This window comes from Nicotiana tabacum, chromosome 22 (assembly GCF_000715075.1).
Source record: "Nicotiana tabacum cultivar K326 chromosome 22, ASM71507v2, whole genome shotgun sequence".
Taxonomy (NCBI): Eukaryota; Viridiplantae; Streptophyta; class Magnoliopsida; order Solanales; family Solanaceae; genus Nicotiana; species Nicotiana tabacum.
In genome coordinates, this window is record NC_134101.1 from 102,688,767 (window position 1) to 102,703,151 (window position 14,385).

The 14,385-nt window shown below is 37.6% G+C and overlaps 1 protein-coding gene across 1 annotated transcript; it reads left to right on the plus strand.

Moving 5' to 3' along the window:
- The first annotated feature begins 2,951 nt into the window (after positions 1–2,951).
- On the plus strand, positions 2,952–6,303 carry LOC107802554 (serine/threonine-protein kinase-like protein ACR4). Its single transcript, XM_016626068.2, has one exon. The coding sequence runs from the start codon at positions 3,409–3,411 to the stop codon at positions 6,088–6,090; it is 2,682 nt and encodes an 893-aa protein (XP_016481554.1). The 5' UTR covers positions 2,952–3,408; the 3' UTR covers positions 6,091–6,303.
- Positions 6,304–14,385: the final 8,082 nt, after the last annotated feature.

Here is a 14,385-nt window from a genome sequence, read left to right on the forward strand (position 1 = left end):
ATAATCCGCCTAGCGTAGTCACATGCATAACAACATAATCCGCCACGCATGGTCACAAACATCCAGTCCAATCATATCACACAGGAGCAACTAAACAAGAATATATGTGTGTGATGAATAAACAACAGATCTCATGCTCCTAGACTAGTATAAATGACATGCTAAAGTGTAGGCATGTGCAAAGTGTGTTATCGTAGCTTAAATCGACAATTTCATCACATAATAGCATTCATAAGTTCATTCAGGGATTAGACTTCTATGTAACCTCAAACATGGCTCAATTAATTCACAACAGTATCATAAATATGAGGAACATCATAGCTTAAAGATTAATAGTCAATTCTAGGCATATCACAGCCTAAGCATAACCCGAGCATGGATAATTCAGGCAACTAGTGCCTCAACCAAGTTTAGATAAGATACTTACCTCAAGAAAACTCAATCACTTCGTTAACAAGCCATTTCCATGCGTATCAACCTCCAGAAGGCTCGAATCTAGCCAAAATAATGTAATACTATCAATAGAAATGATAAGAAGCGATTCCAAAAGATAAAGCTAAGATCTTTAACTCAAGTAAAAAAGTTAACCCTGGGCCCGCACATCAGAACGCGATAACAAATTCCGAGTACACATTCAATTACGAGTTCAACCATACCAAAATCATCCAATTCCAACCACAAATCGACCCTCAAATCCTTATATTTCACTCTTCAATACCATAGTCCAAAAATCCCCAAGTTCTAACTTAGATTCATGAGAAATATGTGTAATAATCATTGGGTATTCAATATTCATGAACAAAAGTAATTAAAAGTCACTTACCTATTAAATCTAGGTGGAAACCTCTCCAAAAATCGCCCTAGTATGAACTTCAAATCCCAAAAATGAAAAAAACAACCAAACCCTTTGATTTTAAATCACTGCCAGCGATCTCACTTCTGCGGCTCAACTACTGCAATTGTTGTATTGCTTTTACGAAAAAAATCTTTTTTCGCGAAATATTTAAAATCCTGACCTGCCGCATTTGAGGCCAGGATCCCTCTTTTACGGGTTCGCTCTTGCAGTCCTACTCGCGCTTATGTGAGTCCTCTCCAGCGGAAGCTATCCACATTTGTGTTTCCTGCCCTTCAAGTCTAACATCCGTTTCTGCGAAACAACCATCGCAGAAGCGACTTCTTCTGCAAAACCTCTGCTCGCACCTGCAAAAATCCCTAAGCCAGGCCCCCTTCTGCACCTGCAACCCTCCAACCGCACCTACAGCTTCGCATCTGCGGCTAAGCCCATCGCATATGTGATTACACCAGCAACCAAAATCTTCAGCAATGCATTAAGTCCAACTCTTGATCCGTTAACCATCCGTAATTCACACGAGGCCCCCGGGACCTCAACAAAACATACCAACATGTCCTAAAACACAATACGAACTTAGTTGAAGCCTCAAATCACATCAAACAACATCGAAATCACGAATCGCACCCTGTTTCAAACCTAATGATCTAAGGAACTTCCAACTTCTAAAACAAATGCCGAATTATACCAAAACAACTCCGATTGACCGTAAATTTTTCACACAAGTTATAAATGACACAACAGACCTATTTCAACTTTCGGAACCAAAATTCGAATCCGATACCAAAAAGGTCAACTTTCGGTCAAACCTCTCAACCTTCCAAACCTTCAACTTTCTAACTTTCATGAAAAAATATCAAACCAACCTACGGCCGTCCAAATCAACATCTAGATATATGCTTAAGTCCAAAATTACCATACGAAGCTATCAGAACCATCAAAACTCCATTCCGAAGTCGTCTACATACAAGTCAAACTCCAATCAACTCTTTCAACTTAAGCTTCCAACATTGGGATTAAGTATCCGAATTCACTCCGAAACCTCCCCGGAACCAAACCAACCACCCCGACAAGTCACGTAACCACAAGTTAATATAGAATAAGCAATAAATAGGGGAACATGCCTAGAATGCACAAGACGATCGGCTGGGTCGTCACAAATAGACAAGAAAAATCATCTACACACAAAAGCTAAAATCTTCTCTTACTCTATAAAACTATTATCTCTCTCTTTTACTCTTATTACTGGTTCCGGAGAAGCTAAGTTCATAGCTAGACTTGTATTTTCTTCAAGTTATTTTGATAATATTATTTCTGTTCTTATTTATTTTGTATTCTTGGATCAAATTAATTCACGTGTTTATAAACTACGTTACAAATTCAATTGTATTGTTTTACGGATAAAACATTTCGTATTTTAAAACATCAAGCATAATTAATTAATCTCTGAATTTTCACCCTTATAAGATCATCACGAAATCTCCAAACTTGTAGTGAAATCATCAATAATTAATCTTTTAGGATAACATGAATAAGAGAATTCCTGCAACGTTAAGAGAATTCCTGCAACGTCATTTGTCTGCAAAACAATAGTAGTTGACACATGGGGAAAAAGAAGAATAAGCAATTTCTTTTTCTTTTTTTAAAAATAAGGCAAAAAGAAAAAAAAATACGTAGATAGAGAATTTTTATATAGTGGCAATTTAATATGATTAGGCGGGGATTATAATAAGAGCTGTGAAATGAGAGTACTAGCTAGGAGCCACTAAAAGGCATTATTGTAACAGTAATAGAAAGTTAAAGTACAATTTATGGAAATTGAAGTAAATTATGCCGTATAAAGAGTAACTTGTATACATATAAATAATTGCTTATGTGGAAAAAGAAAGTAGTAGTAAAGGATTTGAATATAATTTGAGAGTGTTATGAAACAATAAAGAAGAATAGTAACAAGAGAAAAGCAGAGGGAGGAGTTTTTATTTGTATTTGCATGAAAGGAAGGCAGAAGCAAAGGGAGGAGAGAGTATGTAAGGGACATGTGTGCAGATATGCAGGCATTGAAAGATCAATTTTTGCAATAACTTTCTCATTAAATGCTTTCACCTACATTACACTGACGCTTATTTTGAGACATTTAATGCTCTCTGTCTCTCTTCCTCTTTCTCTTTCTCATTTGCTCTTTAGTCTTCACCAACAATAACAATAACATCCATCACCACCCATCAAGACCTTAGAAACCCCCCCCCCCCACCACTCTCTAACCACCCAAAGCTTGACATAATCGTTTCAATTTACAGAATGAGCAGATTCAAAAATGAGATATTGGAGAGTGTCAAGTATATTTCTTGAATTGAAAAATATTTGCAGCTGTTTCTTGACAGGGTAGGGGATCTTGACAAAGGAAAGCCGAATTGCAGGGGAGGTCAGGAGAGGGTATTATTATATATTGAGTTGGTTTTTGGCTGTAAAGTTGTGATTTTTTTGGGCTATGGTTTGTCTCAACCATAAACACTTATTGGTTTTATTTGTTGTTTAAGTTTGGCTCCTGTCTGGTAGAAATGTGGAAATACAGATACGCTTTTGTGTTCCTAGTGGTTTTATGGGGGAAAGTTTCAGGGTTGGGATCAATGTCTTCAATTGCCATATCTTATGGTGAATATGGTTCTGTGTTCTGCGGCTTAAAGTCGGATGGGTCTCATTTGGTGAGCTGCTATGGCTCCAGTTCTGCTATAATCTATTCAACTCCTGCTCATTTCCCTTTTATTGGTCTAACTGCTGGGAATGGCTTTGTTTGTGGGCTTCTTATGGATTCCTCCCAGCCTTATTGTTGGGGAAGAAGCAGTTTTGTCCAAATGGGAGTGCCTCAGCCCATTATCAAAGGCTCCCAATACTTAGAAATTTCAGCTGGTGAAAATCATTTGTGTGGATTAAGGAAACCCTTAATGGGGAACCGTAGGAACGTTTCCTTGGTGGACTGCTGGGGTTATAACATGACAAGAAACAATGAGTTTGAGGGTCAGATCCACTCTATTTCTGCTGGTTCAGAGTTCAATTGTGCTTTGTTCTCTCTCAACAGAAGTGTTTTCTGCTGGGGTGATGAGACTAGCAGCCAGGTTATTAGCCTAGCACCAAAAGATTTGAGATTTATCAAGATTGCAGCTGGGGGATATCATGTCTGTGGGATCCTAGAGGGGGTAAACGCTCAAGTATATTGCTGGGGAAGGAGCTTGAATCTTGAACAAGAATTCTCTGCCGCTCAACTCAATATCGAACTGACCCCTAACGATCCAATTCTTTCCGTTGTTAGTGGTAAGTTTCATGCTTGTGGGATTAAGAGCTATGATCGTGGAGTTGCTTGCTGGGGTTACAGCGTCGAGAAAAGCACACCACCTCCTAGTGGAGTTAGGCTTTATGAGATAGCAGCTGGTGATTACTTCACTTGTGGAATCTTGGCGGAAATTTCGCTCTTGCCTGTTTGTTGGGGCTTTGGCTTTCCCTCATCTCTACCACTGGCTGTTTCTCCTGGAGTCTGCAAGCCCAGGCCTTGTGCTTCTGGCTTCTATGAGTTTAACAATGGAAGTGCACCTTGCAAGTCTCCCGATTCTCGCATTTGCCTTCCCTGCACCAATGGCTGCCCTGCTGAAATGTATCAACAGGTTGAATGCACTTCAACTACTGACAGACGGTGCACATATAATTGTTCAAGTTGTACCTCTGCTGACTGCTTTTCAAGCTGTTCCAGTGCAATTTCTGGAAAGAAGAAGTCTAAATTTTGGTCACTCCAGTTGCCAGTCATCGTTGCTGAGGTTGCATTTGCAGTATTCTTGGTGAGTGTTGTATCTCTGACTACGATTGTGTATGTTCGGTACAAGTTAAGGAACTGTAGATGCTCAGGGAAAGGTCTTAGTCCTAGGAAGAATATAGCCAATGGTCCTTTCCCAAAGGAAACTGTTAAAGATAGGCCAGATCTGGATGATCTTAAGATAAGGAGAGCTCAGATGTTTACTTATGAAGAGCTTGAGACAGCAACTGGGGGATTCAAAGAAGAATCACAAGTTGGAAAGGGTAGTTTTTCGTGTGTGTTCAAGGGGGTTTTGAAGGACGGTACTGCGGTTGCTGTCAAGAGAGCTATAATGTCTTCTGATATGAAGAAGAATTCAAAGGAGTTCCACACTGAGCTAGACTTGCTGTCCAGGTTAAATCATGCTCATTTGCTCAATTTGCTAGGTTATTGTGAAGAAGCTGGTGAAAGACTGCTAGTATATGAGTACATGGCTAATGGCTCCTTGCATCAACATCTACATGGGAAGAACAACACCGTGAAGGAGCAATTAGATTGGATAAGAAGGGTAACCATTGCAGTCCAAGCTGCTCGGGGAATCGAATATTTGCACGGGTACGCATGTCCACCTGTGATTCACAGAGACATCAAGTCCTCAAACATCCTTATAGACGAAGAACACAATGCTCGAGTTGCTGATTTTGGCCTTTCCTTGCTTGGACCTGCTAATAGCAGCTCTCCATTAGCTGAGTTACCAGCAGGGACGCTAGGGTACCTTGATCCCGAGTACTACCGACTACATTATCTTACAACCAAATCTGATGTATATAGCTTTGGCGTTTTGCTTTTAGAAATTCTCAGTGGTCGGAAAGCCATTGACATGCAATATGATGAAGGCAACATAGTCGAGTGGGCAGTCCCATTAATCAAAGCTGGTGATATTCAGGCAATCCTAGATCCAGTCTTGAAACTGCCTTCTGATGTTGAAGCTCTAAGAAGAATTGCTAATATAGCCAGCAAATGCGTGAGGATGAGAGGGAAGGAGAGGCCATCCATGGACAAAGTCACGACAGCTTTGGAGCGAGCACTTGCTCAATTGATGGGTAGTCCAAGCAATGATCAGCCTATCTTGCCAACTGAGGTTGTTCTAGGAAGTAGCAGATTGCACAAGAAGTCCTCTTCAAATCGGTCAACCTCAGAAACAACAGATGTTGCAGAAACTGAGGATCAGAGATTTGAATTCAGGGCTCCTTCATGGATCACTTTCCCAAGTGTTGCATCATCTCAGAGGAGAAAGTCTTCAGTATCGGATGCAGACGTTGAAGCAAAGAATTTAGAAACAAGGAACGTCTATGGAAATGGCACTGTGCCTGGGATTAGTGACGGATTGAGAAGTTTAGAAGAAGAAATTGGACCAGCTTCTCCTCAGGAACACTTATTCTTGAAACACAACTTCTGATTAACATAACAAGTAAAAGGAAATGCTCTTCGTTTTAGGTTGATGCTTATTTTCTTAAGCGAAGAGATGTATAGAAGCAAAGGGAAATATTGTGATTTCTTGATAAATAGAACCCTGGCAACGAGCTCTAGATGTTTGATCATGTAATTTGTAATTTCTTCTCTCTCTCTCTTTGTTGCATTCAATTATAATAATTGATGTTTTCTTGGTAAACTAGAGTTCATGATATCATGGAGGTGTACTCGCCGATTCTAATCTTCGCCAATCTACAATGGACAAAAGAGTGCAGTCCTTTCCATGAAAATTGTAAAATGGTTTTAAAAGGTCATAAATATGTGAATATATATATATATATATATATATATATATATATATATATATATATATATATATATATATATATATATATATATATATATATATATATTATAAGTAGGATATACACGATTAAAGTGTTAAAGTGAGAAAAAATCCAGTTTGAAATTTTGTGACAATCTGGGGATTTGCAGTCGTGCCCTATATTTGTGCTACCTTTAACCTGTACCCTATTTTTACAAATTATTGAATTGGTAGCCAGTTGACAAAAAATACATAATAATATGACAATAATACCCCTGACCAAAGATATAAAACTTGCATAAAGCATTGATCGTGTGATCTGCTACCTCACTCGTCAAAGATCTCCTCCATCTCGAGTCAAAGGTCTCCTCTCAAGTTTTTTATCGCACCAGATTTATCAAAAAATCAGAAACTTGAACTAGATTTATCAAAAACTCCGGATTCAAAATTACAACTGCATTGTAAGTATTGCAATTCATCTTCGGATTTCGCATGAGTTTCTGCAACTGATTGAGCTTCATGATATATGTTTCTACAATTACTTTCATAATTTGTACTGCTTTTTAATTGTTGAACTTGATAAACGAGATCTGATTTCAATTCACGCCTATAGAAATTTTTGATAATTTTATGCTACTTATAGTCATTTACAAATTATATTTAGTTGTATCCACATATAGATCATCAAAAACTTTTGAAAACTTACATTTAACCAATAAAAATTGTCGGAATATTCAAAAAAGTATTCAAGAAAACTTTAGCCTAAAAATTTTGAAGCTTCAAAGATATATAAGCTAAACTTCATGCTGATATAACAAGAAGTTGATTCAGGTTGATATAGGCTGACAGGAAATTTAAGCCTAAGGGTATGTTTGATATAAGCTGGTAGGAAATTTAAGCCTAAGGGTATGTTTGATATAATGGAAAACGTTTTTCGTGGAAAATATTTTCCAAGAAAATATTTTTGTGGAAACAAGTAGCAATCTTACTCATTTTCGGTGTTTGGTACGCAAATTAAGGAAAATAACTTCTCAAGAGTATTCATAAATAATTTAGATACAATAAACATGAAGCCATAAACTTTCAAACCAACAACCTTCCGAACCCACAAATTTTATAAACTTCTGAACCACTAAACTCGAACCCGCAAACTTTCGAACCCATAAACTCTATAATTTCTAAACCTGTAAACCTCCAAAAATATAACCTCTGAACTCATAACTTTGCAATTCGTAAAATTTTCAACCTGTAAACTGGAAAAAAAATTGCCGCAGGGGAGGGGGATTTGAGGGGGTTGAGTGGGTGGGTGGTGCAGATAAACCAAAAAACAGAAAACAGAAAATTAAAAATGAATAAAAAAAGGAGAGAAGGGGGAGGATGTTGGGGTTAAATATGAAGGTAGGTGGAGTTTTTGGAAAATACTTTCCTAACTTTTTCTAGGAAAGTCATTTTCCTCCAATTTCAGAAAAATATATTATCTAGGAAAATATTTTTCAAACTATTTTGTGCAACATACCAAACACACCCTAAATGAGTAGTATTTTCCAGAAAACTTTAGCCTAAAAGGTCTGAAGCCTCAAAGATATATAAGCTAAAACTTCATGCCGATGTAGTATAAAGTTATTTCACGCTGATATAGGCTGACAGGAAACTTCAACCTAAATGAGTAGTGTTTTCCAGAAAATTTAGCCTAAAAGGTCTGAAGATTCAAAGATACATAAGTTAAAACTTCATGCTAGTATGTCATGAAATTGTTTCATGCTGATATAGGCTGATAGGAAACTTTGGCTTAAAATGAGTAGTGTTTTATAAAAAACTTCAGCCTAAAAAGTCTGAAACTTCAAAGATATACTTCAGACATATATAAAAATAACTTCACACTGTGAAAATTTAAAAAGATAGCTGGTAGTTTTTCTAGAAAAGTTCAGCTTAAAAAGTCTAAAACTTCAAACATATATAAGCTAAACTTCATGCTAATATAGGCTAAGAGGAAACTTCACTCTAAAATAATTAGTGTTTTCCAGAAAACTTCAGCCTAAAAGGTCTGAAACTTGAAAGATATAGAAAGCGAACTTCAGACTATGGAAATTTAAAAAAATAGCTGGTAGTGTTTTCCAGAAAACGTAAATCTAAAAGTTGTGTGTCTTCAAAGATATATAACCTAAACCGCATGCTAATATAGCCAAAAGTTTTTTCAGGCTGATATAGGTTGATAGTAAGCTTCAGGCTAAATGACTAGTGTTTTCTAGAAAATTTTAGATTTGTTATTCATTCACTAACTCATTAACTACAAGATAAATTTGATTTGCCTTGTTGTTACTTTCAATATGAGATGAAGTTTAGATTACAAGTACCTGGATCATAGTAGAAAACTTGTTCTAGTTAATAAACATGCATCATTCAACACTTTCTTGAAGAATTTTAGTGAAGTCACAGATTTTGATGCGAACAAATATGTACTAAATGTATGGTTTGACATCAAACTAAAGAGAAGCAAAGGGATGCTTGTAACTTAAGATGATGAACTCAGAACCTGTATACATTTGCTAACAACCGATTCAGTTTTCAAGAATTGTCATTTCGTAGTCGAATAAATACAACAACTTTCTAACATCATAGCTGCTTTAGAATCTGCAACATTCAAAGGATCTCATATCCCTACAATAGATTCAGAATAACTGGTTGAGTATCTGTCACGATCCAAAATTCCTAACCGCGGGTCCGTGATGACGCTTAATGTCCACTTTCTAGGCAAGCCAATATTAGTATACAACTAATCATTTTTAAACAACTGAAAGTACTATAATAAGAGTTAAAGCTGTATAATTTCAAAATAGACATAATAATTCCAACACCGACTAGCCAAAACCCAGAATTTGGTGTCACAAGTACATGAGCATACTAAAATTACTACAACCAATGGCAGTAAGAATTACAACACTTCAAAATAGAATAAACAGTAAAACAAGATAAGGAAGGGACCAACTTCAGAATCTGCACAAGAAGTGCAGAAGTATAGCATGAGTACAACCGAACAAATATATTTCGTAAGTATCGAGCCTAACCTCAAAAAGGTAGTAACGAAGCTATAACAAGACACCTACTAAAATCATGTGTAGATATATACATAAAACAACAGAACTAACATGCAGAGAATTTAAAATATTAATGGATAGAGAACATGTAAAAAGGGGGCAAGATCAAAACAGTAAGTACAAATTACCAAGTAACCTCTTTCCGAAATAAACAATGATGCATCCAAGTAAATTCACAAATTCAGAAATCAAGTAAAGCATTGAAATCATCAAATTGCACAACATCGCCCTTCGTGCTTTAACTCTCATCCTCACAATGTAATATGATATATGCAGTGGCACAACATCACTCTTCATGCTTTTACTCTCATCCTCACCATATATAATATGATAAATGAGATGACACGACATCACTCTTCGTACTTTTATTCTCTTCCTCATATGATATGATAAATGATAGTAAGCATACAAGTGCACGACATCATCCTTTATACTTTAATCCTCACCATCGCTCAATCAATAATAATAATATGCAAAATAAGGCACAACAATACCCTTCGTGCTTTTCACTCCTCCTCACCAAGCAACAACAATAATCCAAAGTATCAAGTAAGGTGGGAAACCAATTTTCAACTTCAACTGTGATATTATGATGAACAATTCAACTTATGATATCCCAACAACTACAAATTTATCAATAAACACGAAACAAACAATCAAATAATAACAATCTAATTAAAGCATAGAAGGCATGGTAAAAGAATCAACATGATACGATAAATTAATTTCCACCAGCTTTGACCCATGATGACGCATATATACTCGTCACCATGCATATACGTCGTCCCCACACGTAATTTACATAGAAAATAGACCAAACAAGTCCTAATTACCTCAAGTCAAAGTTAAACACGACACTTACCTCACTTCGCAACATATTCAATCAACCAACTGCGACCTTACCTTTGGAACAAGCCTCCAAACCAACCAAATCTAGCCAATTATCAATCAAACAATTCAAAATAAGCTTTAGAAACTACTGATGAATAAAAAAGTTCAATTTTGATCATTTCTTAAAGATCAACAAAAGTCAACCCCGGGCCTACTTGGTGGAAATTCGAGATCAGACCAAAATCCGATTACCCATTCACCCTCAAACCCGGTTATGTGATTTATTTTGAAATCCGGCCTCAGTTTGAGGTATAAATCTCAATTTTACAAAATTCCTAAGTTCTACCCAAATCCCTAATTTCTACCATGAAAATTCAAAGATTTTATGAAAAAAACTCATGAAATGTAATGGTAATTGTATAAAATGAATTACAGTTACTTACCAATGAATTTGGAAAGAAAAAGTTCTTCAAAAACCGCCTCTAGATTGTTCGGGGTTGAGAAGTGGTGTAAAATAAGCTAAGTCTCGTTTTCCCTCTTTTACCCAGCTGCAGCTGTCGCATTTGCGAACACTTGTTCGAAAATGCGATGCCTGCAAATGTGACACACGAATTGCAAATGCGATCAGTGCATCAGATGCACAGAAGTCGCAATTGCGAGATTATTATCACAAATGCAAAATGTCCTCATTAGTAAATTCGGATAATTTCTTCGCATTTGCGAAGATGTCCTAAATGCCTAGTGGTCGCAAATGCGACTGCCCCTCCTTAGCAAAAGCAAACATTGCTTCGCAAATGTGAGGTCTCCCAGCCCAGGTCCATAATCACGAATGCGATCGCTTGACCACAAAAGCGAGGGTCGCAAATGCAAGCCAGACCTCGCATTTGCGAGATCTACAATAATGCACCAGCAACTGCTGAACACCAACAGTTGCAAACCAGCTCAAACTCATCCATTACTCACCGAAAACTCACCGAGCCCCTCGGGATCCAAATCGAAAATTCACACTAGTGTAATAACATGCTACGAACTTTCTCGCTGCCTCAAATCATCAAAATAACATCAAATAACAAGAATTGATCTTCAAAACTCAAGAATTTTCAACTTAAACGCAATTTTCACAATTTCGCACATAATGTGCCGAAACGCATTCGGGTAACTCAAACCCCAACCAAACGTGTGTAGAAGTCCAAAATATCTTACGAACCAACCGGAATTGTCAAAATATCGATCCGGGATCGTTTACCCAAAATGTTGACCGTGGTCAACTCTAACCTCATTTTAAGTAAAAAAAAAATTATATTTTCTTCAAATTTTTACATTAACGCTTTCTGAAAAGCGACACGGACCACACGCACAAATCAAGAAATATCAAATGAAGGTATGGGAGGTATCAAAACACAAAAATAAAGGCAAGTACTCAAAACGGCCTATCAGGTCATCACATTCTCCACCTCTATAAGAAACGTTCAAACTCTAACGAACATAGAAAAGTACCTAGATTGGTAAAAAAGTGGGGGTATCTAATCTGCATATCAGACTCGGAAACGTGCTGGTCTAGAATATCTACCGACTCTTCCTCATAGGTCAAATTTTCATCAAGATGCACCGAGCTTCTGAAGTCCAAAACATGTGAGTTCTCCTCATGGTACTCCCGAAGCATGGAAACGTGAAATACCGAATGTACCCTTACTAGGCTAGGAGGAAATGCAAGATTATAAGCGACCTCCCCAACTCCCTCCAAGATTTCAAACGAGCCAATAAACCTCGAGCTCAACCTTCCCTTTTCCCAAACTACATCACTGTCACGACTCAAAAATCGACCCGATCGTGATGGCGTCTATCGTGAAACTAGGCCAGCCGACACAAATCCCGAATTAACCATTTTCCAATAAAAGTTGTTTTTATACCATTTGTAAATCGATAATCTCATAATGAAATCTAAAAAGAAAAAACATGGAATAATTACACAAGCCCGACATCGGGGTGTCACTAGTCATAAGTATCTACCAAAGTCTGAATACAACAAGAGTCTAAAAATGTACTAAATACAGTAATGAAAATGAGGGGAAGGAAAGTAGTGCTGTGAATGTCGTGCAGCCACCTTGCTAACTCCGATGACTCCGCCTTTGAGCAATCAACACCCGCTACCGGATTTCGAAATACCTGAATCTGCATACGAGGTGCAGGGAGTAATGTGAGTACTCCAACCCAGTAAGTAATAAGAGTAAATAAAGACTAAGCAATAAGAAAACACATCAACCACGTCATAACACCACAGTGATTACAACCTGTTTCCAAATCAGGATACCATTCAAATTATTTCGTTAAACTCCCAACTTCAGTAAAATCCTTTAAAAATTATCTTTCTAACCTTTTCAATATAGGTTTAATGAAATATATATATATAGTGAAAGTGGTGAAAATCATAATCGGTCCCTCGGGAGAAAGTGATGAAAATCATAATTGGCCCCTCGGGCGAAACATAGTTTTTATACAGCCTCTCGGCAAAACAGAAATTCATACCCATTTCATAACTTAAAACTTCAGTTTAAATGAAAGTCATTTAAAGCATTTGTTCAACATTTTCAATAGAGGCTCGGTCTAAAGATGAGTGAAAGCAATAATTAAATCAACATATTCGATAGAAACTCACTTTAAGGAGGAGTGAAAAACACTAAGCTCATAATCAGGCCCCTCAAGCAAGCATCACTCGTGTACATGTATATAGATAGCCCCTTGGGTAAGCCTTCCAGTCACTCGTGACTCAACTCTTACCAATCAGCGCTCAAACTCAATAGGTACCATATAGTAACCGCTGCGGCGTATAGCCCGATCCATAAATTGTTGTGGCGTGCAGCCTGATCCATATATATAGTCGACTGCGCTCACTGGGGGTGTGCAGACTCCGAAGGGGCTCCTACAGTCCAAGCGCTATATCGTTGCGGCGTGCAGCCCGATCCAATATATCGCTGCGGCGTGCAGCCCGATCCATATACATATATACATAGTATCGATGTGGCATGCAGCCTGATCCATATAAGAATATATATTGCTGCGGCGAGCAACCCGATCCATAAATATATAATCCTCACAACCAGGCCCTCAGCCTCTCTTAGTCGTTAACCTCACAATCAGACTCTCGGTGTATCTCAGTCATCAACCTCACGATCACTCGGACCATCAGTAAAACAGGGAACTCAGCGCAAATAATTTTCATATTTTAAGAAATAAAGTGATAAAACCAGATTTAAACAATAAACAGGTAAAACATGACTAAGGATGTGCTTTCAAAACAAATAGAGTGAGGAAAAATAGTAAAAGTGCCCCTAAGGGTCTCAACAGGTCGGCACAAGGCCCCAAACATGGCATACAACCCAAATTATAATAACAATCTCTAAAATATGGAATATCATAAGATTTCAAATCAAATACGCGACTTAACAGTCGTACGGGACGGACCAAGTCACAATCCCCAACGGTGCACGACTCCATGCTCGTCATCTAGCGTGTGCGTCACCTCAAAGTTGCACAACAATGTGAAATCCGGGGTTTCAAACCCTCAGGACAGTATTTACAATCATTACTTACCTCGATCCGGTCCAAACTCTAGTCCGCAATGCCTTTTCCCTCACGAATCGACCTCCGGATGCTCCAAATCTAGCCATAATCAATACATAACCATTAAAATATGCTAAGGGTACAAAGCGGACTCGAAAATATCCAATTTACATAAAAAAAATCCCGAAATTGCTCAAACCCGCCCCCCGGGTCCACGTCTCGGAATTCATTAAAAGTCACATCAATAGAATTATCATCCTCTCACGAGTCTATACATACCAAGAACATCAAAATCGAACCTCAATTGCCCCTTCAAATTCCCAATTTACACTCTCCAAATCCATGCCCTAATTCCCCAATTTTAGGCTTTAATTTCCACATTTTTCATGATTAAACAAGTAAGAATCAGCATATGATCGAGTATTGAGTTGAAAATCTTACCTCCAGGTGTTATCTCTTGAATCCCTCT

Excerpts from the sequence above, each read along its gene's own strand:
- LOC107802554 (XM_016626068.2), top strand. The coding sequence starts at position 3,409 with ATGTGGAAATACAGATACGCTTTTGTGTTCCTAGTGGTTTTATGGGGG.